Here is a 23,917-nt window from a genome sequence, read left to right as displayed (position 1 = left end):
TGATTGATTTAAAGAAATGCCAATAAACCAGAGCACATTTTTCATCCATCCCGGAATGCTGTGTGGACTAGCCAGACCCTCCTCCACAGCGCTGTGGAGGAGGGTCTGGTAATGCGAGACTAGTACCTTGCCAACCAAGGCTAACTAGCGCTAGCATTAGCCCATAACTTAAGGGAAAGTCTGCCGATTTTCAACCAGCTCTGTGTACTGCTGTACACGGAGATGAACTGCGGCAGTACCCAGGGATCCCTGTTTACCCACCGGCAAAACTCCGCTGGATGACTAGCGTCAGCCAGTTAAAAATTGGCGACTTTCCCTCTTTAGTGTTTAGCTTAGCAAAGCGCCATTGAAACCATACCCAACACTGTCTTAGCTGCGCCTTTCTCCCCAGCTCTCTTATCTCCGAATTCTCCTCATCTTTACATTTCCTATGCAGTTTTAGACACATTCCCACTAATCTTTCCCCAACAGCTGAAGCCAAATCTTTGCTGTCATTACTTGCAGATTAATATCTGGATAATTATTTTGGAACAGCAAACAACTGGAGGTATCCAGGAATACAGATACAAAAAAATGAATGGATCACAAATTCTAGAAGGCCACGATATACTGTGAAATGGTTAGATTGTGTGAATTGGTATTTACAAGGAAATGTATATATAAGTACAAGTAATGCTTGAAAAATTATTATTCACATTTAAAAAGCAATTTTGGTGTATCATGTTGTCCGGTAATTCTTCTACTTGAACATTTTGGGATGTGATGGCTGGACTGTGGGGCAGACATTGTCTCTCTGTATACGTAGGGAGTCATACTAACAAGTTGGCTTCGATAGAGGTGTGCTTGCCGCTGGCACAGCCCTATCCGGCTCAGAAACATCAGGATATCTCGGTGAAATGCCTTTGTCAGGATAGCATAAAAAAATGGGTGCGCACAAGAGTTGAGAGGGTAGAAAAGCACCAGCAGCACCTGTGGAGAAATAACATAGATCAGCCTTTATTTTAGAAAAAAAAACAATTGGATTAAATAATAATAATAATAATAATACATTTTATTTATGAGCGCCTTTCATAGCACTCAAGGACACCTTACAGTTAAAACAAGCAAAAATATAGTAAAAAAGGCGAATATAATTAAATTAAAACAAACACATTTAAAAGATTGAGATAGAAAATTAAAAGAAAGCAATCTATCCATGATTTTGATGGAGTGGAGGTAGGCCTCATGTGGGGTAGGCCTTTCAGAATAGGTGGGTACTATGGTACGGATGGATAGTGGGAGGGAGTTCCAAAGGGGCGAGGGCCAGAATGGCTGAAGGCTCTAAACCCCATTGTTGACAGGCGGGCAGAAGGAGTGGAAAGCAGTGAGGAGGATCGGAGAGTTCGGGATGGAGTGTAGTGCTGAAGGAGTTCAGATAGGTATTGAGGAGCAAGATTATGGAGGGCTTTGAAGGTGAGAAAAAGAATCTTTTTTTTTTTAAAGATTATTTTTTGGGCATTTTAGGCCTTTATTTTGATAGGACAGCTGAAGACATGAAAGGGGAGAGAGAGGGGGAATGACGTGCAGCAAAGGGCCGCAGGTCGGAGTCGAACCCGGGCCCTCTGTGTCGAGGAGTAAACCTCCTCTATATATGGGCGCCGGCTCTACCAGCTGAGCTATCTGGGCGCCCGAGAAAAAGAATCTTAAAGTCAATATGGTATTGGACAGAGAGCAAGTGCAGTTGTTTGAGGAGTGGAGTAATGTGTTCAGTGGCTGGGGTTCTGGTGATAATATGGGCAGCTGAGTTTTGGACCAATTGGAGTTTATGGATGGACTTGTGGGGTGAGTGATGGACAAAGGTGGTGCATTGTGCGTAAGTGGAAGTAAGCAGACCGGTTGAGATTATTGATGTTTTTTCAAAAGAAAGTGTGCTATCGAGGATGACACCGAGGCTCTTGACCTGAGTGGAAGAGGGGAATTTGGAATTGTCGATGAAGAGTGAGAAATTGGGACATTTTGCTAGAGTGGATTTGGAGCAAACAAGGAAAATTTCTGTTTTGTTACAGTTTAGTTTGAGGAAGTTATGAGTTAACCAGGTTTTAACTTCATCTAAACAATCAGACAGGGAAGTCGGAGGGAGCATGGAAGTGGGTTTGGTAGACAAGTAGAGCTGGGTGTCATCCGCGTAGCAGTGAAATTGGATATTGTTTTTCCTGAAAATTAAGGAAAAAAAACCTAGAGGAAGTAAATCAATTATAAAAAGGAGGGGCCCCAGGACTGAGCCATGGGGAACACCACTAGTGATTGGGGAGGGTTGTGATTGAACATTTTTAAGTTGTAGGGTCAAAAGGAAGTCTTACCTTGGAATCTGTGACAGTCATCAAGGGTTGGTGGAGAACTGCAGACAAGCCATAGAAGGAAATGGGAGCCAGACACAGAAAGTTAGTGAAAATTAGAACAGCCATGCGTTTGGCCATGCTGGTATCACATCTGCTGGACTGGTGCTGGGGATTGTGCACCATACAGTAGATGTGGATGTAACATAAACATACCACCATAAAAGCAATGACATTAACCATCAGGACAGAGACCACATAGGCCCGGGCAACACTTGTCTCAGTTTCCATGGGTAAGCAGATGCTCACTTTCTGGTAACTGCTCACACCAACCACCGGCAGCAGTGCTAGGATCAGACACAGCAACCAGCCGGCGAGCATCAGCACAGCAGCATGGCGTAACCTCATTTTTCTGTCTGGCCTCATTGCGTAGAAAATGGCATGCCAGCGCTGAAGGCTGATTAAAGTCAATGTGTACACAGACAGCTCGCTGGCAAACACTGATAATGTCCCTGCTAGACTGCAGCCACCTCCTGTTTGCCAGGCAATAGCATAGTGGTAATAATATGAGCGTGTGTAGAGGTCGACAGATGCAATGAGCAGTAAGTATATTCCCATACAAAAGTCTGCAAACGCCAGGTGACCCATGAGGAAACGGGTAACGGACAACTTCTGTCTGCTAGTCAGCAGGATGAACATCACCAAGAAGTTGGCTGAAATGGCTAACAGACTGACCACCCAGACCAACACCCTCAGGAAGCCATGACTCATCACATCCTCACAGGGGTTCAGGGCATCAGGCAGGGGGGTGCACAAGAGTCCATGATTATCTGTGTGAGGTTCATCACACAGTGCAAAGTCAAAACCTTCATTGAGATTCTCTGTAGGTAATTCCACATGAAACAAACCCTCATTTTGAGACTGTTCGGTTGGGCAAATGGGGCTGTTGTAGTAATGATTGTGATTTCTGCTGACAGCAGATTGGAGACCAAAGCTGTCTTTCAGATGTTGGTAGATTTTGTGTCCCTGAGAGAGAACAGCAGAGGATTCCTGCAGCTTTCCCAAAGCAGTCCGGGTCAGGTTGCAAATAACTGCCTCGGAGTGTCTTGAACACAGATAATAAGGATTAATAATCAAAGAATGAACTACAAAATTGTTTTTAAATGCATGCTTATGTTGAAAAAATGATGATACAAAGTTTTTCCCCACCAGAAAGTCTTCAAAGGATCAAAAGCTCTCGACTCGATAAAAAAAAAAGAAAAAAAACACTCATTGCTAACTCATAGTCACTTTGTTAATGACGTGTCAGACCTTCATCAGCACTGTATAAAGTTCAACAGTGACTGCCCACTTTTTATTGCTCTGGTTACTGAAGTGATTTTCCCTGTTCACTATCTCCATTGACGTTTCATTAAATGCTTACACAAAAAGTTTTAAGCCTGCCAGCTCCGAGATTAATCATGACCATAAAACATTTGATTCGGCGCAAAAGAACATTTTGAAAACGGCAAAAAGGAAAGGTACAAGACTACTTTTTCTATTTATACTACGTCATTTTACAACGCCGCGTCGAGCTGCTGCTCTGCCTGGTGCATCATACAGACGCTAAAGGGTGCCATGAGCGTCGGTATTTGACAAGTATTTGACCAGATGTAGTATGATGCCGTGCGGAGGATGGAACAAAACAGCACTGAAGCCGGAATCTGTGCCAACTGCCCCATGGAATCTAATCGTTATACATAAGATTTATTCTTTTTGATTATGGCTTGGTTTTGATATTAATAAATAAAAACAGGAGTATGTACAAACATCCAAACCAAAAAGGGCGTGTGCTGAACCAAAGGTTTTTCAAAGGTTTTGATATTACAATTAGAGCTCATTGACCTTAATTTGTATGGTTGCCTGAAGATGCTGCCTTCACCCTCCCTCTCTTCAAAGGGGGAGACACCCTCGACCCAAACTGCTATAGACCCATATCTATCTTGCCCTGTCTCTCGAAAGTCTTCGAAAGCTTAGTCAATAAACAGATCACCAACCATCTCGAATCCCATCGTGTCCTTTCCGCTATGCAATCTGACTTCCGTGCTGGTCACGGCTGCACCGCAGCCACCCTCAAGGTCATAAACGACATCACAGTCGCCATTGACAAAAAGCATTACTGTGCAGCCGTTTACATTGATCTGTCCAAGGCATTTGACTCTGTTAACCATCATATTCTCATCGACAGACTCAACAATCTTGGGTTTTCCCATGACTGCCTCGTGTGGTTAAGTAACTACTTTTCTGATAGGGTCCAGTACGTTAAATCTGAGGGCCTGTTGTCTGGACCTAAGGCTGTCTCCATGGGGGTGCCACAAGGTTCGATTCTCAGGCTGACACTTTTCTCCCTTTACATCAATGACGAAGCTCTTGCTGCCGGGCCCTCACAAATCCACCTCTATGCGGACGGCACCATCCTGTACACATCTGGCCCCTCATTAAATAACGTGCTATCAAACCTTCAGGAGAGCTTCTACGCTATTCAACACTTCTTCCGAAACCTCCAATTACTTTTAAACTCCGGCAAAACCAAGTTCATGCTTTTCAATAGATCTCTGCCTATCCCGGCCCATCCGATCGGCATAACCACACTCGACGGACTGGAATTAGAAAATGTGACAGAGTACAAATACCTAGGTGTCTGGTTAGACAGTTCCCTCTCCTTCCAGCAACACATAAAACACCTTCAATCCAAAGTTAAGTCCAGAATCTGTTTTCTATTCCGCAACAGGACTTCCTTCACTCACGCTGCCAAACTCGCGTTGGTGAAAATGACAATCTTACCAATTCTCGATTTCAGTGATGTTATTTACAGAACTGCCTCTAATTCTCTCCTGAAAACATTTATTTATTTATTTATTAATTTATTTGACAGGGACAGTGTACATTAATTAGCATTTCTGCAAATGCACCAGAATTAGCCAAAAGGCTATTTTTCATCCGTTGTCCCTGGACAGATCTTAAAATTGTCTACCTAAAATAACACAATAAAAAGATTACAGTGAACAATGCAAATATAAAAAGCAGTAAAATAGATATATCTCCTCATATCATGTTGATAAATACAAGTTTACCAACATACAGACATTATGTTGGATGTTCTCTATCACAGTGCCATACGTTTTGTGACCAGAGCCCCTTATAACACCCACCACTGCAAACTCTACGCTTTAATTGGGTGCCTTCGTTACAAACAACGCCTAACCCACTGGTACCAACTCATTTACAAGTATGTGCTAGGCAAAGCCCCGCTGTACCTACGCTCACTGGTCACAATAGCTTTACCCAGCCTTCGCTCAAACAGTTACATCTCCTTGGTCACTCCAAAAGCCCACACCTCCTTTGGCCGCCACTCCTTCCAGTTCTCAGCTGCAAATGACTGGAATGAACTACAAAAAACCCTGAAACTCAAAACCCTTATCCCACTAACTGCCTTCAAAGCACGTCTGTCCGTGCTCCTGTCCAATCACTGTATGTGCTAACGTCTTTTACCCACTGTTTTTGCACACCCTTACCCCATTATCTCTGTCATGGCCCACTGCATAGTTGCACAGATGCACATCCACACCTGCATTGCTATCATATTTGTTTACGCTATTTTGCACTTTTCATCTGCCCTTATATGCTCAACCGTTATTTTCTTCCCACCTTTGTTGCCACACAACTTTTTGCCAATCTACTGATCTACTACTACCACAATCTGCACTAACTGTATATAGACTATATTGACTCTTTACTACATTTCAGCATTTATATAGTCTGTCTATTCTTGTATACTGTGTTATTACTGATCTTCATCAGTACCCAGACCACACTTTGCACTAACTGTACTCTGACTCTTTACTACATCCCAGCATTTATACAGACTGTCTGTTCTTGCATATTGTGTTATTACTGATCTACATCACTATCTAGACCACCATTTGCACTAACTGTATATTGTCTCTTCTCTACATTCAGCATTCATATTACTGCTTACTGTGTTATTACTGATCTACATCACTTATTATACCGCAACTTACACTAACTGTATTTTGACTCTCCACTACACTTCAGCATTTATCTAGACTGTCTATTCATATACATTGTGTTACAACTGATCTACTTCACTAACTAGACCACTAGACTGTTTATTAACTCTTTATACCACTGACTCTTTACACCTTCTCAGCATTGATATAGACTCTCTGTTCATGTATATTACACATCCATTGACTTACCTACACCTCACTACGTGCCGGCATTTGTATTATGCACTTTATGTAGCATAATGTATTCTGTATTCTTGTACTGTATTGAATGTGAAACTGTTTGTTGTCTTGCAAGCCTACGCTTTTCTTGGCCAGGTCGCCGTTGCAAATGAAAAACCTGTTCTCAATGGCCTACCTGGTTAAATAAAGGTTAAAAAAATATTTACATATGTTTATGTACAGTTACCTGGTGAAGGTCTGAGGACCATAACATTGTTAACGAAGTAGCTACAAGTGATCAACAGTGATTCTTGTTTTCACAGTAACATGGTTAAATATGAAATCATTACAATGCAAAAAAAATTGGACCTGAGGGTAGCTTGGAATGTAAAGGACAAATACTTGACAAATGGAAACCACAGTGGGGAAATATTTCCCAACACTTTCAATTATCTTACTTACCCTGTCCACCTTTTCAACATTTTGAGACCACAACAATGGCTTGGGAAGGTCAATTCAGCACTCTGTAAATGGCGAAAGGCTCTCAAGGGGGGCAGTACTTTGAGGGCCCAAGTGTTTTTAGCTTGGAGCTTTTCAATGGTCTCCATACCCACTGAAGGCAAAGAGCTAACTTTGGTTTCTGAAAGGTCTCTGGAAAGATAAAGAGTTCAGATTATTCATTTGGACACAAAGCTGCGGTTGTTCCGGTATCCAACCCTTAACATGTGCTGCAGTTTCTCTATTTTTCCTAGACCCCAATTGTAATTCCTCTTCTAGCAAATTCTGCACATTCACTCACAAGTGCGTTGGGCCGTGAATCACGCCATAAAATGCGAATTCATCTATTCGTTCCAAATTCACATTCCTGTGAAGATACCTGAAGAATGGAGAATAGATTAAGGGCAAAGTTATGTGGCCCACATTTTTTACAAACACACAAAATCCCACATAACTTTACCAAAATATTTTGTATGACACAATAGTGATTCAGCCAGCCAGGTTGTTAAAGCTCAAACATATTAACAAAGAGACCAAAACAGAAAGTTGTATATAATTTAAATATTAGTTCCTTCCTGTGTGTTTGTGTTTCACTGCAATAATTCAAAATGGCATACACTTCCTCCAGTGTGCTCCCATTGAAGGCATAGCGCTGGATCTCTTTCACACCATTGCTATTCAGCATTCTACAAAAGGGAAAAACAGATTATGCTGTGAGCCTTCAATCACTCCTTTTTTTATTAAAAGAGGAAAACATAGCCAAAAATGGCCTGTCATCTGCAGAAATCTCTGTGCACATATTACAGGAAAATGAAGAGTCCAAGATAATTTTTCTGCAAGAAATGTGAGATTTTGTGCTGAAAAGGGTTCAAGCTGGATAGGACTCGTCTGACACAACGCTGAAGTTAGCTTCCGATTCCGCAGTTACGTAAGAGGAAACTTAACGTTAAAAGTTGAACTATCAACAATGTAAAGAACCCAGAAGTTGTTATAAGCTGCCTCCCTGAAAAATTGAGCTTTATGAAGACAAAAGTGGATTCATGTGAGGAATCAGCAGGAAGAATGGGAAGACTGTGGGATCCTGACACTCAGCTAACGTTATGTCCAATGTTACGTGTGTTAGCTTAACAGTTAACCTAAAACTGACATATGGATATTTAACTTGGTAACATGCTTGCTGCACATGTAACGTCAGACATATTGCTAGCTTAGTGTCAGGATCCCACAGTATCCCCATTCTCTCTGCTGATTCCTCACATCTGTTTCCACTTTTGTCTTCATAAAAGGTCCGTTTTTCAGGTCGGCAGCTTATAAAAACTTAACTTCTGGGTTATTTACCCTGTTGGTAGTGAATATCACCACACAGCAGCTTTTAGGCATGTTTCTGTTGTTTGCTAGCAGACGGAATAAAGAGGAGGAAACCTTCACGCAATACAAGTCAATGGAGAGAGGAGAGTTGTTTTCCCCTCCGGGCGGAGCAATCTCTATAGAGTAATAAACGTTCACAAAAAATATTAGGCTGATGGGTCCAGTACTTTGTAAGATCAGCTGTGGACAGACAGATACAAACATGCACACGTGGACAAACACCACCAAACACACGATCCTGAGGGATAAATAACAACATTAATAAGAGCATAGTTAGGCTACTTATCACAGAAACACATTACTTTTTGGTGTAAGAAATCAGTAAAGTTAGTTAGTAAAGCTAGTTATTTAATGAGGTAACTAGTAACTTTTTAACTATTTAATATTTTTCAATACCTAGCACAACACTGATAGCAAGTGCAATTATATTGCCATAGATCAAATCACAATGGTGTAAAGCTGTAAGAGAAAATGAGCAAAAATCACCATAGAATTGTCATTTCAATGCCTGTGAGTCAATGATTACGTTGCATTACATTGCACACCAATATTCCACTATTATTCCGAATATGACAATATTCAGAATTGAGCCTTTTTACGGATATAGCATTTTCCGATTAAGACGTGGGATATTCTGGTATTATTCTGGTTTTAGAAGCATTCTTTGGACATGTAGGCTACTATATACAGCTCATTCAGGAAGTACACAAACCAACCAGCCGACAGTTTGCAAGGCTGCAGACCTGATAAGAAGGAGAAACACAGCTAATTTTAAACATAATCAAAGACTTGGATATGAACAGGTTTTTGGATATACGCACACATCACTATGCCGACCTTTTTAAGAAGCTGGTTGAAGGAATGCAAGAATGAGGCTGTGTTCGCACCGTCCAACAAGCTACACCACGGCTACATGTAAACGGGAATATTAGTGGAATATTCACTTTCATTAGTCATGGAAACAGTTTAGTCTGAATATTGTCTTTTTCGGACTAAGGGCAAAAACCGGAATATTATGTGCATGTAAACCTAGTCATTGACAAAGAGTCTGAAATGACATAAGTCATTGTTCAACTATCAATCATACTTACATGGTAAGAGCATTCTCAGATATTCCAGTGAAAGAATTAGCAGGTATAACTTGTATGAAGACGTTCTCCACTATCTCCCTGTCAGAAAGGTATAAACATGAAATATTTTACACAAAGTCATACATTTTAGCAAACAAAAGCCATTGCAGTTGGTATATTTAAAATGTTACATACAAAAGAAAATCATCTTGGCTGGACTTAATATATTGTAGCCCAGGAAAGGAGGTGAGACCTGTGTTGGTGATCCCACTGTATGGAGACAAATCTCTGTCAGCAGCCAGTTAATGGTTAAAGGGGAACAGCATTGCATCAGAAAAGTTGGCCACTATTTATAGAACTTGTGCATTGTTTTCTTGTAATAATGTGATATGTGCTATGATACAGGAAGAATATAAATGAGCAAAGGAAAGTTTGTTACTTACAGGTACTTTAAATTAGGTAGATCTTTAAATGCCTCTTGGTCAATGTATGACAGTGTTTTAATACCAGTTAGTTGTCTATTGGACACACAAGATACAGACACACACACACCAAACTTTACTATCTCATAATTTTGACTCAAACATTTGACTTACAATTTTAATGATTCAGCATCGGCTTTCTTTCCTTGCAGGGAAATGCTTATAATAGTTTAATTCAAAGTAGTTTGGTCACGGCATATAATGTTCTAAACACTTATCTAATTTTCAGTATATGTATATAGACAGGACAGTAGCCATGTTTTCATTCACATCTTTTTATGCACATTTTCAACTGTTCCATTAGAAAAGCTAGAAAAAATGTCAACAACCCCAGGTGCGTAAAATGTTTTTACACTCGCTTAAGGTGTTTTTTTGCCATTGTCGAAAATAAATTTGTTGCGCTAAATGGCATATGGAAGAACCTTGGCCTAATAAGTTCTGATGTAGCAAAAATTTAACTCACATAACTGATCAGCTGTTTTTCGCTGTCAGCATCTTCCCAGATATTGTATAAATTTGTCTTTGTCTCCGGTCCGCTCTGGACAGTAGCTGACATGAAAGAAAGATTAAAACTTGCCTTATTGAACCAAATTACTGAAGAGCCACTTCTCTTTATTTTTCTATTGTGGGTTTCCAGTAAGCAACTACTTCTCTTCTACTCTGTTTACTGGCAGTTTAAAGCCATGTATGGCCTTTAGTGCCCACTTCTGATGAAACTATGCTGTAGCCTAGTTTATTTGCTCCAAACCAGTTGATGGAAAGGCACCTAATTCTCTTTTATTATTATTATTATTATTATTTCTTTTTTTTTTGCCACATTTCAAAAGTTTGCTTGATAGTTGAACGGAAGCACAGATATTGACAATAAATTTTGGCATTGAAAATAAAATTTGGCAGTTATATCTGAACGGACAAATGAAACATTGGCATTGAAACACTTGGAAAAAGTTGTATTGGCAATGAAACAAGTATTGGCACTGAAAAACATTTCACAGAAAAATAAAACACAGAAATTAAAAATTGGTTTATTCTATTTTAATCAGAAATGCTAACTGTCCAAAACTATTCCTTACTTGCCAGAAGTCCTGTTACAGCTCCAACTTGGACACACAAATTTACCTAACCATATAACTAGGGGACTTTAGTCCAGTACAAGCACTAAGCGAGTGTATTGAACAAATCAACGACTGGATGTGCCAAAAGTTTCTTTAATAAACGTAAACAAAAATAAGGGTAGTTTTTTTTGGAGCAAAAGAGGAACTGTAAAAAGTCAGTGCTCAGCTTCAATCGGCAATGTTAAAAACAAAGGGCAAAGGCAGAAATCTGGGTGTAGTCATGGACTCAGACCTGAATTTCAATAGCCGCATTAAGACAATTACAAAGTCAGCCTACTATCAACTTAAGAATGTATCAAGGGTTAAAGGACTGATGTCTCAGCAGGATTCGGAGAACCATGTCCATGTATTTATTTTCAGTTAGTCTGGATCAACAACAGTTCATTTACTGGAGAATCCATTTAACAATGTATTGTATTTGATTTGTCAGGTAGTAAAAGAAAAGGTTTGGAGCGTCTAGTCCGCCTTAAGATTTACTTCTTTGTAGAATGGACAGTTTGAATTTTGCTTTTGAGAGAGGTAGATTCATCCAGCGCCGGAGGTCATTTTCTACAGTAGTTAAGATTAAACAACTCTGACGGCCTAGGGAATATATTAACACCCAAGTATCTAATGTTGCAAGTGCAAAGGGTTGATTATTATTATTATTATATGAGTTCTGTTCTGCAGAATCCCAGGCATCTTCTGAAAGTGGGAGTCTAGTGGGCTTATTCCAGTTTAGTGTAATTAAAGATTTTAGAGAAGTTGTTTCTTTTAGCAACGGTGAGGGATGCTGTAAGCACAATAAAATATCATCTGCATAGAGACTAATCCTATGTTGGAGGTTTGTGGTGTGAACTCCTTTGTCATATTTTGCAAAAACTCGAAAGGTTCCATACATTACATGTATTTATGTAAATCTAATATGGAGATTCTATATAAATCCCTCTCATTTCCCCCTCCACGCAAAAACAGTGATAGAAAGTCCCTTAAAAAACTATCAACGTAAATATAATAATATAATAATTTTTATATAATATAAAACTGTCACTGAAAAAAGAGTGACCTGAAGAAAAAAAATTACGTTTTTATTTTTGAAAACAAAACAAAATAGAATAAACACATTTTAATGCTTTATTTTTAGTGGAACTTGTTTCAGTGCCAATACAACTTCTTACTGATTTAATGCTGACTGCAGTGGGCATCAACAAGGCCTGGTGACCCTAAATGACATGGACCCCCCGCCCCCATCCTAAACTTTTATCCCTGTTCATTGCACATATTCTCTATACTGGGAACTTTTGATAAATATTTTTGCACATCCTGGACAAAACTGTACAGCTTTCCAACTCTAAAACTGTTATATTTTACATATTTAGTATTGTTATGGTATTTTATTTTTCTATTCTATACTTATGCTCTCGACTGTTACAGTACTTTGCTTTCACTTTCCTAGCTGAATATACAGTTACTTCAGAAAGCATTCATACTAAAGGTTTTCATGCGTCCCCCTGGGACCTGACGCAGAAACTGTACCTGTTCAGATCCACGATTGATATGGTCATTTTTATTTTTCTCTCTGCCATTGTTCTGCCTACTGTTTTTGGTGCAATGGCAACATTTTCCGGATACTCGATTGCAATTAGAAAAAAGGCAAACTGCACTCAGCTGCAAAACATTATTGCCGTGTTTGTGTTTGTACAATCAAGTTACTATGCTCAAAGGTTACATACATGTGGGTGAGTCTGGGCAGGTTGTGGAAAGAATGCCTCTCAAGATATCTTATAGTATCATCATCAGAGATGTATCTGAAAAAACAAACAAAATACAACAAAAATAGAGATTAAAACTATATTTAGATTTGCAGTGGTTTGCTCTCATTGGGCCTCATGCAAGAACAACCTCATGCCAGTGGAGGGGGTCATTGACATGAATGCATTTTACTGACCTGGAAGTTTGTTTACACCTGTTGGATCATTTGACTGCTTGCATTTGTTGCCCCACTGGACCTATCTTTAGCTATTTCTTTTGTGTGATTATAAATGATACAACTGATGGCCCAAAAAAAATTATCTTTTTAAATATATCAACGTCTTCTTGATAGCTTTGCACAGAATTTGGAACAGATATTCATAGTCTCCAGACAATATATCTTAATGTTTATGGTGATTCTCTGACTTTTCCTATAGTGCCACTATGAGGTTGATATTTGTAGTTTTGAGTGAAATGCCTCGATAACTATTGGATAGATTGCCATGACATTTTGGACAGAATAAACTGTAACCTTCTTTCACACAGAGATTCCACAAAATCACCATAATGAAGGTCCGCTGTTACACCGGCTTTGTTTTTTGCATTGAACCAAACAAAGGTGGCATAATTCCACCCCAGCGTGTGATTTCAGATTGCCCGCAGGGTGATGTCAGCTTCCTCAGCAGATACTGTCTCTGCTGACACTTCTTGAGGATGTCTTCAATGTTGGAGGAACATTTCAGAAGGTTATCAAAGGTCGTGCCCAGGTATTTGTATTCCTCTCCCATCTCCACTGTCTCCTTCTGGACGGTGGTGGTGACTGCCTCCGCCAGATGTCTTTCTGAATTCAAGACAGGAGTCTGGCTGAGCTGAGCTGTAATGAAGTGTGGGACCGGAGAGCAGAGACAGGAGGACTGGGTCATCTGCGAATTTTACTATCTGGCAGTTTGGCTGGGTCAGCCTGCAATCGGTGTAAAGGATGAACAGAAGGGGAGAGAGGACACAGCCTTGCGGGGAGCCGGTTGAGGTGAAGAGGATGTCAGAAATGGTGTTATTAACTAACACTCTCTGTGACCTGTTGGTAAGAAAGTCTATAGTCCACAGAGTGAGTCGATGGTCAAGGTGAAAACGTGTGATGAGTTTCTCGGCCAAGTAGCTGCATGGTGTTAAATGCTGAGAAGAACTCAGCATCCAGGAGCCAGGCTGGGGAGTTGGGGGTGTCCATATGCTTGTGAATGGTATCTAGGATGAATATTTTTGCATCTTTGACCCCTCTGCCAGCCCGGTATGCAAACTGAAGTGGATCCATAAGAGAGTCAGTAAGCTTGGTGATGTGACTTTTTACGACCCTCTCTACTGCCTTTATCACCAGAGAGGTGAAAGCCACAGGCCGTAAGTCTTTCAGGGCTTTTGTGGCACCCCTCTTTGGAACAGAAATCACTGTTGAATGTTTCCACATCTGGAAACTGTGCTGCAAGCGATGGCAGTGTTGTAGTCAAGACCACCTAAACCGAGACCATGTCATAACCAAGACCAGAATGTATCGAGACCAAGTCAAGACCAAGACTCTGAAGGGTTGAGACCGAGTCAAGACCAAGACCAAGGCAGGGCGAGACTGAGTCAAGACCAAGACCAGACTAGTCCTACACTGCATGACACGATAAAATGTGGAAAATGCTAACCATAGGCACTCTTAAAATGAATTTGGAAGATCAACATTCCCATAAAAACCCACAGAAAACAAATAAAGATTCTTCTTCATTCACCTCTTTATTCAACACTCCTTTGGCATTTTTTTACCATCCACCTTACACAATAGGAGCAAACATTCAGTGGCCTAACTGCAGGTGTTTCAGTCATGGATGGCATCAAAGTATTTGACCGGTGGCAAATCACTGGGTGGATCCATGGTCCCAGAGTCAGTTGCATCTTCTTCACTGTCCATCATGTTCTCCATCTCTGAGATCAACGTGTCTGAAAAACATAAACAAATACAAAAACACAATGACTGGATAAGATTTGAAAGGGATAGGGTGTTTGAGGGAGCCAGAGAAAGAAGCTCAGGACACTCATAACACACAAGCACTAGGGTTTGACGAGGTAAAAAGTTAACTTATATATTTGATCTGCAACTGTGTATTCAAACTCAAAATTAACACTCTTAAAGTAACGTGCCGTGTGCTTATGACCCAAGTGAGGGAGCGGTAACGTTACCGCAGCATGTAGCTTTTATGTCCAACTAGGAGCTGACCATAGATATATACATATACATATTTATATCTATGGGAGCTGACAATAGCTAATGTTTATGTAACGTAACTTTATATACATTAGCTACATAGCTTTTGTTATTGTTTATCACAAGCAAAAACGTAACTTAGGAACAAGAATTTGTCACCACATGCCCTTAGCTAGCAAACGTTACATCTGAATATGTTAACCAGTGTTGGGAGTAACGCGTTACAAAAGTAACGCAATTACAGTAATGTATTCCTTTTTGCTGTAACGCAGTAATATAACGCATTACTAATTCAATTTCGGTAATATTATACTCGTTACAGTCTCAGTAACGCGAGTTACAACGCATTTTAACGCATTTTTACTTTCTGTGACCTAGATGAAGAAACAATCTGTCATTTGTTCTTTCACTGTATGTATACTAAAATATTTTGGGTAGATGTTCAACATCTTATAAGACGGAACACTGGGCAATCAATTCAATTTAAAGATATTTTTATTTGTTTTGAAGGCAATGAGTTGGACAATGATGTTGTTTATTTTGTTCAATTAATATTGTTATTGGGGAAATTCCACATTCACAAGAAGAAATGGGCGGACTCCAAACCAAGCTTTGAACACTTCCTTCAAGAACTGCACCATTACGGCAACACTATAAAAGACATTAAAAATAAGAAGGCAATTAAGACTGGAAGAGTGTTTGAAAAATTTCTCATGTACCGGTGATACATTTGACTTAATATGTACTGCACTTTAATTTTCTACTTTTTTAAATATTTTCTACCTATATTTGTCTTTGTATATGCACCTCTGGTAATGACTATTTATATTTGTACATACTGGCGTTGTACTTATGTTCTTTACTAAATAAAATAAAAAAAAAAAAAAAAAAGTTTTACAAACAAGAAAGTGAACAACTTGAGCCTGACGGACATGTTGCATCTCAGTAAGCTAGCAAGAGTAGGCTACACAACAGACAACTTCCATGTAGCTTACTTCAAAATAAAAAGCACTTCCTGTGACGGTTCGCAGTAATACTAAATTACTGTTAAATAAGGTTGTGTAGGCTACCTTTTCACAAATCAGCTGTAAATCAAGTACTGTAAATAATGTTAATAGTGAGTTTTAATCACACTATAATTGAACATTTCCTTTAGAGTATTTTAAACTAAACAACATGAATTTCTTATTCAAGTGCTATAAACAAACATTTTACAACAATGCCGTACTTTTAATTGAGTATTTTCATTTTCTCCTAATTGCCTATTATACGTTTTACTTATCTATTTTTTTATAGCTTTAGTTACTTTGCATATTTATATTAATTATACAAAATATGAATAATCTATGATGTATTAAAGTGGATTCACAAGCTAGCTGCCAAATCAAACTTCCCCTGTTATTTTGGTAAAAGTAACTCAAAAGTAATGCAAAAGTAGTGTAATGCTTTACAATTCAGAGACAGTAATATTGTAATATAACTAATTACTCTCAAATGACAGTAACTAGTAATCTATAATGTATTACATTTTGGAAGTAACTTGCCCAACACTGATGTTAACTAAATTATGTAACGTTAGCTTGAGCACCTAACTATGTGGCAAATAACAGTTAGCTGGCAAACAACTGAAACTAGAAGATCCCTGAAACATACAGTATATACACAAATATATAATATATGTATATTAGCTAATATTTGCTAAATTACTTTGGGTGAGGGGTGAAGAAATTTCTGAAGAGTTTTGGTAAAGAGAGATTGATAACGTTAGCTAGCTTTGCTAGCGTCACTTAACATTAGCTTACCTTTCTTTATGCTTCTTGTCTAAGTGCCAATAACAATTTGAGGTGGTCCCAGCTGTCTCAGTCAGTGTCACAGTACAACATTTACACTCAGCTGTGTGTTTTCTTTTAGAGGTGGTTTTGCAGATACACTTTTTATAGTTTGGCTGACATCTCCCAGACGGTCCATTCTCCTGTCTCACGTATTCACTTTCTTGTGAATGCCGCGGGGAGGGGAGGTTAACAGTATCAAATTTCAAATTAGAAATTAATGAAGGTATTGGTTGCATTTGAAGGAGGGATATTTACATCCAATCACAATAATGACGTTAACACATCAGACAATGCACAGTTGTGGTCTTGACTGGTCTTGAAATAAAATCCCGAGTCCTCTTTAGCCGTGATGAGACAAGACATAATGCCGTAAAAATGCGGTCGATTCCAAGACGAGACCTTCAAAAAGTGGTCTTGAGACCAAGACCAATCTCGAGTACTACAACACTGGGCGATGGAGCTGTGGAATACGTGCTGGAATACACTCCCGGGCTGCTCAGCACAGTGCCTTAGGGTCTGCCCACAGATATTGTCCAGTTCAAGAGCTGTGTTCACTTTGGTCCTTTTTAGTCCACAGCACTTCAGTCAAATGTCTTCCCCAAACGGGTGGTGCAGCTGACATACTGGTGGAATCCTTTAAGAGTTCTGTCAACTGAGCAGTGGTTAAAGGGACCTATGATGAATTTGGGGGCATCTGGAGATATTATTTCAAGATTTTCTAGTGTTTCCCTGATATATTCTGTGGCTGAGGATGCTTTTGCTCTGGGATTGATATAAACAAGGATAAAAAATAGGGAAAATGGAAATTCCCTGAGAAGATAGAAAGGACGCAGGGAGACAGCCAGGAGTTCGATATCAGCGTTAGTTTTTCTCTGACAACAACTGTTGTGCACCAGCATGGGTTGACATCAGGCCCCCACAAACAGCGCTCAGCCTTTTTTGCTGATTTTGTCCAGTGGCCACTGGCGGTATTGCAACGAATACCGGAAAGGATTTTCCCCATAGGCCACCATTGTTAAAGAGACATCTGTAAAACTGCTGCCAGGACAACTCCAACTGCAAACAGGGTCGGTTATGACTCTTTCTATTGTGAATTTTTAATCTATGGACTTTTGATATTTGAAAAACATCCCTCTAGCCAAGAAAAGTGACTTAAAAACCTGTGACGCCACCACAATGTAAAGTCTAAAGGGTGAGAGGGAACTCGCTGGCGGGGGCCAGCGGGACAAACACTACTGCGCATACTCAGTGGGTCGTATATCACGGAAGTAAACCCGGAAGCTTAGAAATATTTTTGCCGATGCACCACTGAGCAACTCAGAATGGTTTTAATTCAGTTAGCCTAATAGCTGGTTTGATTTGCATTGAGAGATGATTTTATGGAAAGCACCCCATGCCAATCTCTAGGTATGGTGAAGGGTATGTGATGATGTGGGGCTATTTTAATTCCAAAGGCCAAGGGAACTTTATCAGGATGCATAGTATCCTGGATCCATGAAATAACTGGCCTTTCAAAAAAAAAATCTGCCTGCCTCTATGGGAATTTAACATTCAGTTCAGTTCATACAGTGTTCATATTACATAGCCATATTTATTCTGCTCTTACAACACTGCAATATAGTTCTTGTCCTGTCTATGCACCACCTGTCTATACTTGTATTTCACATTGCACTTTTCTGCTTTTTTTGCACTTCTGGTTGGACGCAAACTGCATTTCGCTATCTTTGTACTTGTACACTGCACAATGACAATAAAGTTGAATCTAATCTAATCTACTTCCCCTGCTTGTCTTAAAGGTGTAACAACTCTGTCCCTCTATTCCAACTTTGTAATTTTTACACAGACAGCGGGGCGGATTAAAGGCACAACAGTACCGTCTTGAACAGACGAATGTGTGAAAGGGGCTTGTAATAAAAAGGGTTATAATTACAGTATAAACACAGACTAAAGTTGTAGCAGAAGTTCTGAAGAAAGACATAACAAATCGGAGTGTGGCACCAAAGCCATTTGTTAAGTAGGTAGGCTGGCGGGGCACCAAAGAGGAGGAAGAGGTTTTAGGAATTCATTTCAGACGTCCAATCCACTTAAAAAATTAGTTGTGAGTGGTATTGACAAAATTAAGAGCAAAAGCATGGACAAGGTTTTTCTTGATATATTATTAAATTGATAGTAGGCAGACTTTGTAATTGTCTTGAATTTAGCTGTTAGAATTCAAGTCTGAGTCCATGTTTTTTTGTGATTAACAGTTTTCTTTAATTTAAAAAAAAACAACAACATACAAAACAATTCACATGAACATATCTCCCATATGTTCATGTGAATTGTTTTGTATGTGTTTTTTTGTGCTTATCCATCCTGGGGGGGGGCATTTCTCTCAGGAGGAAGTGACCAGTGGGCCAAATGCCCTAAATTAAAAGCATAGTAACAATACAACATATTTGTAGAGCCAAACCTCTCTCTTTTTTACCATTTCATATAAATGTCTTCGTTATCCTGTTAAACCATTTAAAATATGACAGAGGAACATTCAGAAGAAGAGATTGGATAAGGTAAGTCAGCCTAGGAACACAAACCATTTTTATAACATTGACCTTCCCCACTATTGAGAGATTGAGAGTCGCCCATATATTAACATATGCTAGCCTATGGCCCTATTATCACCAACACATTGACCAACTTTAAACAGTTGGAGGAGCAACTACGCTACACCAGTAAGTGGCATTAATATACCCCAATATGGCACAATGCAACACTTAACAAACCCTTTGCTTGTAAGCAGTGGAGTGACAGAGGTATTTATACTTTAGACCAGCTATTCAATGAGAAAGGTATGTTGAGTTTTGAAGATCTGAGAGCTAGTTTTGAGGTCCCCAGTACATCCTTCTACTTTTATCTGCGCTTAAGATCAGCCCTAAAATGTTATGGAGTGCCATGTGGAAACAGTCTTGAGGTGCACCCAGTCATTAAATGGTTTGTTGATTTTCCTGTGAAAGGATTAGTGTCCAAGATTTATGCTAAACTGATGCATGTACCCATAGGAGAACTCCCAATAGTAAAGAAATGGGAACTAGAGCTGAGCCCTGAGGGGAACGCAATTAATTGGGAGACAGTTTGGGACAATTTCCACTGTTCCAAAAACCCAAATCACCAGTATATCTACTTCAACATATGTCATAGGACATATTGGACTCCTCAGAAGAGATACATCTCTAAAGTCATTCCCACTCCCTATTGTACTTTCTGTCAACCTGAGCAAACTTTCCAGCATATGGTCTGGGAGTGTGAACAGTGCATGAGTTTTGGAATAAAACAACATCAATAATATCGGATGTAATAGGATGTTGAGTTCCTACTGACCCGATTGTTTTGTTACTTAATGACAACTCTAAATTACACCTGCTTGGGAGACAGAGGAAAATTTGACTAGCCGGCTCAACTGCAACTAAGAAAATGATAGCTCTGCATGTCATATTTGTCCGCTGAGATGTGTAATTACCTATAGACACAAAGTGTTCTGTTCTTTAAGTAGGATTCAAACCAGTTTAGATCCTGCACAAACCTGGTGTTTTTATAAATAGCCAAGCTGTTTAGCCAATATTTCCTTTGTGCTCTACTTTTTATTTTTCATTCATTTTATTTAATTAGGCTACATGATTTTACCACTTGTTGTGAATATGTTAAATTCCATTCTGTAAAAACTTTGAACAAAGCCTGTCACATCTGTTTTAAATGGTTAAAATACATTTGTAAGATAAACTGTTACACTGTTTTCCTTCCTGAAGATGTATCTGCATAAACCTACCTTAAACCAATCCTCCTTCCCTTTGGTGCCTTTCTTATATATCTACTCTCACGTCATCAAAGTGAATGGAGCAACCTAAAACAAAAAATATAGCAACCTATAAGGCGACCTTCCTTTAAGAAGGTCATACTATCTGCAGTGGAAAACAAAATAGAGAAAAGGATCTAGTATCAAAAGTGAGTTGGGTTGAGTCAAGCCAAACCATGCATTGGAAATGAGTGGAAGTTAAGTTAAGTTGTGTGCAACCCAGCTGTGTGGAGTACCCCAGCACATCTTAAACCTGAGACTGAGTCTGGAGAGGGTCTTTGTGCTGTGGAAGACATCCTGCCTGGTTCCTGTACTTAAGACACGCCTAGAGTTAGAAGTTGATAATCTTTTTATGTGTCTTTTGATGTCAAATAGCCTAATTGTGACAAAAATAAATATGCCAGGGGCACAACAATTACAATAGTTGAAAAATCACCCACAAGCAACAATTATGCTACACAATAATGTGGATATTCAGCATTACATATTGCAGCAATACTTTGAAAATTGTAGGTAAATGTTCACCTCCAGTATTCTTAACATCTAAAGTCACCTCTCAATAACTTTCAGGTTGTGGTCCCACAAGGGCAATTAGTCCTTCAAGGTATACTTTAAATAATTACTGAGTAATTACTGGTAAGGCTAGCTCAACATGCATGCCTTGGCAGTCGTTTTTCAAGGAAATATCAAACTTCTTCTTTTAGTGTAGTTATTTGCTATTTTGTTTGAATTATGGACATAGTACTATATTGTTATAAGCTAATTTATGTATTTTCCAGAACATTTTCCTACTTTTTTTTACCCTAATTAGTTGCAATTTTGTTGAGTAGTGGACAAATGGTAATGGACAGCATTTATTTAGTCATTTTTCTAGTCTTAGTAACCACTCAAAGCACTCTACAGTACAGGCACCATTCACCCCATGCATGCACCCCGTGCATGCACCCCGTGCACACACGCACACAGTCATGATGGTCATTCATTCACTGAAGGCCTGCAGGCTGCTCATCAGACAAATATTCACACATCGAATCACGACCTAGGATTGGTAGAGGACCGCTTTACGTTCTGAGCCACAGCCACACAAATGACCAGGTAATAATGAATTTACAGGGTTACTATTGTTGCAGGTTTTGCAACGACAAGGGCAGGGTCCAAATAAAAATCTATATAAACACTGGGGAGGGTCTATAAGATTCAAATATATGATTCAGCTGTGCTCCCCCAATAATTATTGTACTGTCGCTAACTAAGGCCAGAGTCTCGGTTTAGAATAGAGTTCGATTGACAGCTTTCACACCATATGTTTGAGTTACAGTGCAATCTAGCAGCTGTAGTAATTTTGGGAGCAAAGAAGGAAGACAAGGGACGTTGTTATAGAGCAACAAAATCCATGTAGGAAGGAGGTTGGGGTGGATGGATGGGTCAACAAAACTTCAGGCTTTAACACAAGAGAGTGCTGCTTGTTTCACGTTACCAACCGAAAGTCATTGGGTCTTTTATAAGCTAGACCACCATAGTTCTCACACAAACCATGTGTTTATAATTGTAACCCTGAGTACAAAGTTCTCCTAACCTTAGCGACGTAGTCTTTTTACTAAAAACCACAATGTTTCCCTAACCTGTCACCCACTGGTTTGTGGACAAATCGGCGTGTCATTACATCTTAAAACATCCCCTGCTTTATCATCTGTTTTAAAATAAAAGGGGCCATAATTTACTAAATGAACATCATGCTGTGTTGAAGAAGACTTGAAACTAGCAATTGAGACCATGAACTTATTATGAAAATGTTTACTGAGGTAGTAATTCAAGGTGTCATTTTCTCATAGACTTGTATGCAATCAGACTTCTTTTTGAAACTAGTGAAATCGCCCCCTCCTGTAAATTAGATAGAATGCAGCTTTAAGGCACTAAAAGCATTGGCTTTACTTTTAAGAGCCGGAAGCTTCGTCCATTATTTTTTACGGTCTAGGGTAAACATTGATGTTCGTATTAGGGTAACTGGGCTTGTTTTGTTATAACTTTGGTGGGTTTTGCCATCCTATATTATTATGATCCAATGTGTTGTTTTGTTTTTGAAGCATACATAAAATGTATTATAGAAGGCTTTATGTCTTTGTACAGTAATTGTGATTTTTGTCTACAGTCTGTCAGGACTTCCAGTGTGCTGAGTAACATGTTGTGCAACCTTGGTGGAGGTATTTAAGTGCTTTCTTTGGTAAGTGGCATTCTCGGTTCTTGCCAATTATGCTGGTTTGAAAGAAAAGGGTCAGTGTTGGTGAAAAAAGAAACTCTTACATGTGAGAAATGTTGGCCAAACTGGCGAATGCATTCTGAGGGATGGAAGAAAGTTTGCTCCCCACAAGCCACCTGAAACAAAAATAAACAGTATTGGGACCTTTTAATCTTAATATAATATAAAGTCACAACCTAAGATCAGAGTTGAAAGAATGTGGTTACTTACACCTCATGTGTGTTGGAATGGAAAACGGGCATGACCTCAGCTCCAAAACATGACACACTGTAGATGTCCCAGTCACACTGGCAATGAGTTGGACAATATTCCAGAAGGAGAGTGACCTCGATAGTACTGATAATGAAAAAAAGTAGATTCAAGTCAAGCTTCATTGTAAGAGTGAAGATTCAGTGGTGGAGCCTCCCAGGTTACGCTGCACAGTGAGAGAGGTTTAGAAAGAGGCTGGGCTGTCCTGGATTTTGGCCAATAGTGGAAGACTATCAACTGCCACTTCTGGTCAAGACCTTCAAAATAAAAAATCTAACTGACACCTGTTTACTTCCATAATATTTTTTTATTTCATCTTTATTTATACAGGGAAAGATCAGACTGAGATACGAATCTTTGTCATTTTCAATTTATACATTAATGATGAAAAGTTGTGACTTTTTCCATGAGTTGTGTTCAACAAAGTGGTTTTACTGAAAATTCTGTGTCAAAATATGGCTATGTTGGTATGCCACTCTGCAAAAAATCTAGATAATGAAAAAATGTTTGACGAGAGGTCAGGAAGCCACAGGCTTATACAACGGACCTCCCTTCAACTTAAGGAGAAAAACAAACAATAATTAAAGCTGCAAGCAGTGATTGACGGGCCCTCGCGCCTCTGCACGCATCGGGGTTACTGGCGGACGCCGCTCCTTGCGACCGTGCATTTGCGCGGCACTCAGACACCGCAAATAGTCAACGA

At 39.4% G+C, this 23,917-nt stretch overlaps 1 protein-coding gene across 1 annotated transcript; it reads right to left on the bottom strand.

Moving 5' to 3' along the window:
• Positions 1-399: 399 nt before the first annotated feature.
• Positions 400-23,430, bottom strand: LOC116041479 (thyrotropin receptor-like). The gene is made up of 11 exons (XM_031287376.2): positions 23,176-23,430; positions 23,010-23,081; positions 12,790-12,864; positions 9,924-9,998; positions 9,676-9,750; positions 9,502-9,579; positions 7,660-7,728; positions 7,344-7,421; positions 7,007-7,195; positions 2,340-3,420; positions 400-969 (listed from the first exon to the last, which is right to left on the bottom strand). The coding sequence occupies exons 1-11, from the start codon at positions 23,337-23,339 to the stop codon at positions 688-690; spliced, it is 2,238 nt and encodes a 745-aa protein (XP_031143236.2). The 5' UTR covers positions 23,340-23,430; the 3' UTR covers positions 400-687.
• Positions 23,431-23,917: the final 487 nt, after the last annotated feature.

This window comes from Sander lucioperca, chromosome 14, assembly GCF_008315115.2.
Source record: "Sander lucioperca isolate FBNREF2018 chromosome 14, SLUC_FBN_1.2, whole genome shotgun sequence".
In the NCBI taxonomy this organism is placed as follows: domain Eukaryota; kingdom Metazoa; phylum Chordata; class Actinopteri; order Perciformes; family Percidae; genus Sander; species Sander lucioperca.
This window is presented reverse-complemented; position numbering and strand designations above follow the sequence as displayed.

Excerpts from the sequence above, each read along its gene's own strand:
- LOC116041479 (XM_031287376.2), bottom strand. The coding sequence starts at position 23,339 with ATGAAGCTTGACTTGAATCTACTTTTTTTCATTATCAGTACTATCGAG. Across the intron at positions 9,999-12,789 it reads CTGCCCAGACTCACCCACAT|ACAACTAACTGGTATTAAAA; the intron begins GTATGTAACCTT and ends TGTGTCCAATAG. Across the intron at positions 3,421-7,006 it reads ATGTTGAAAAGGTGGACAGG|ACACTCCGAGGCAGTTATTT; the intron begins GTAAGTAAGATA and ends TCTGTGTTCAAG.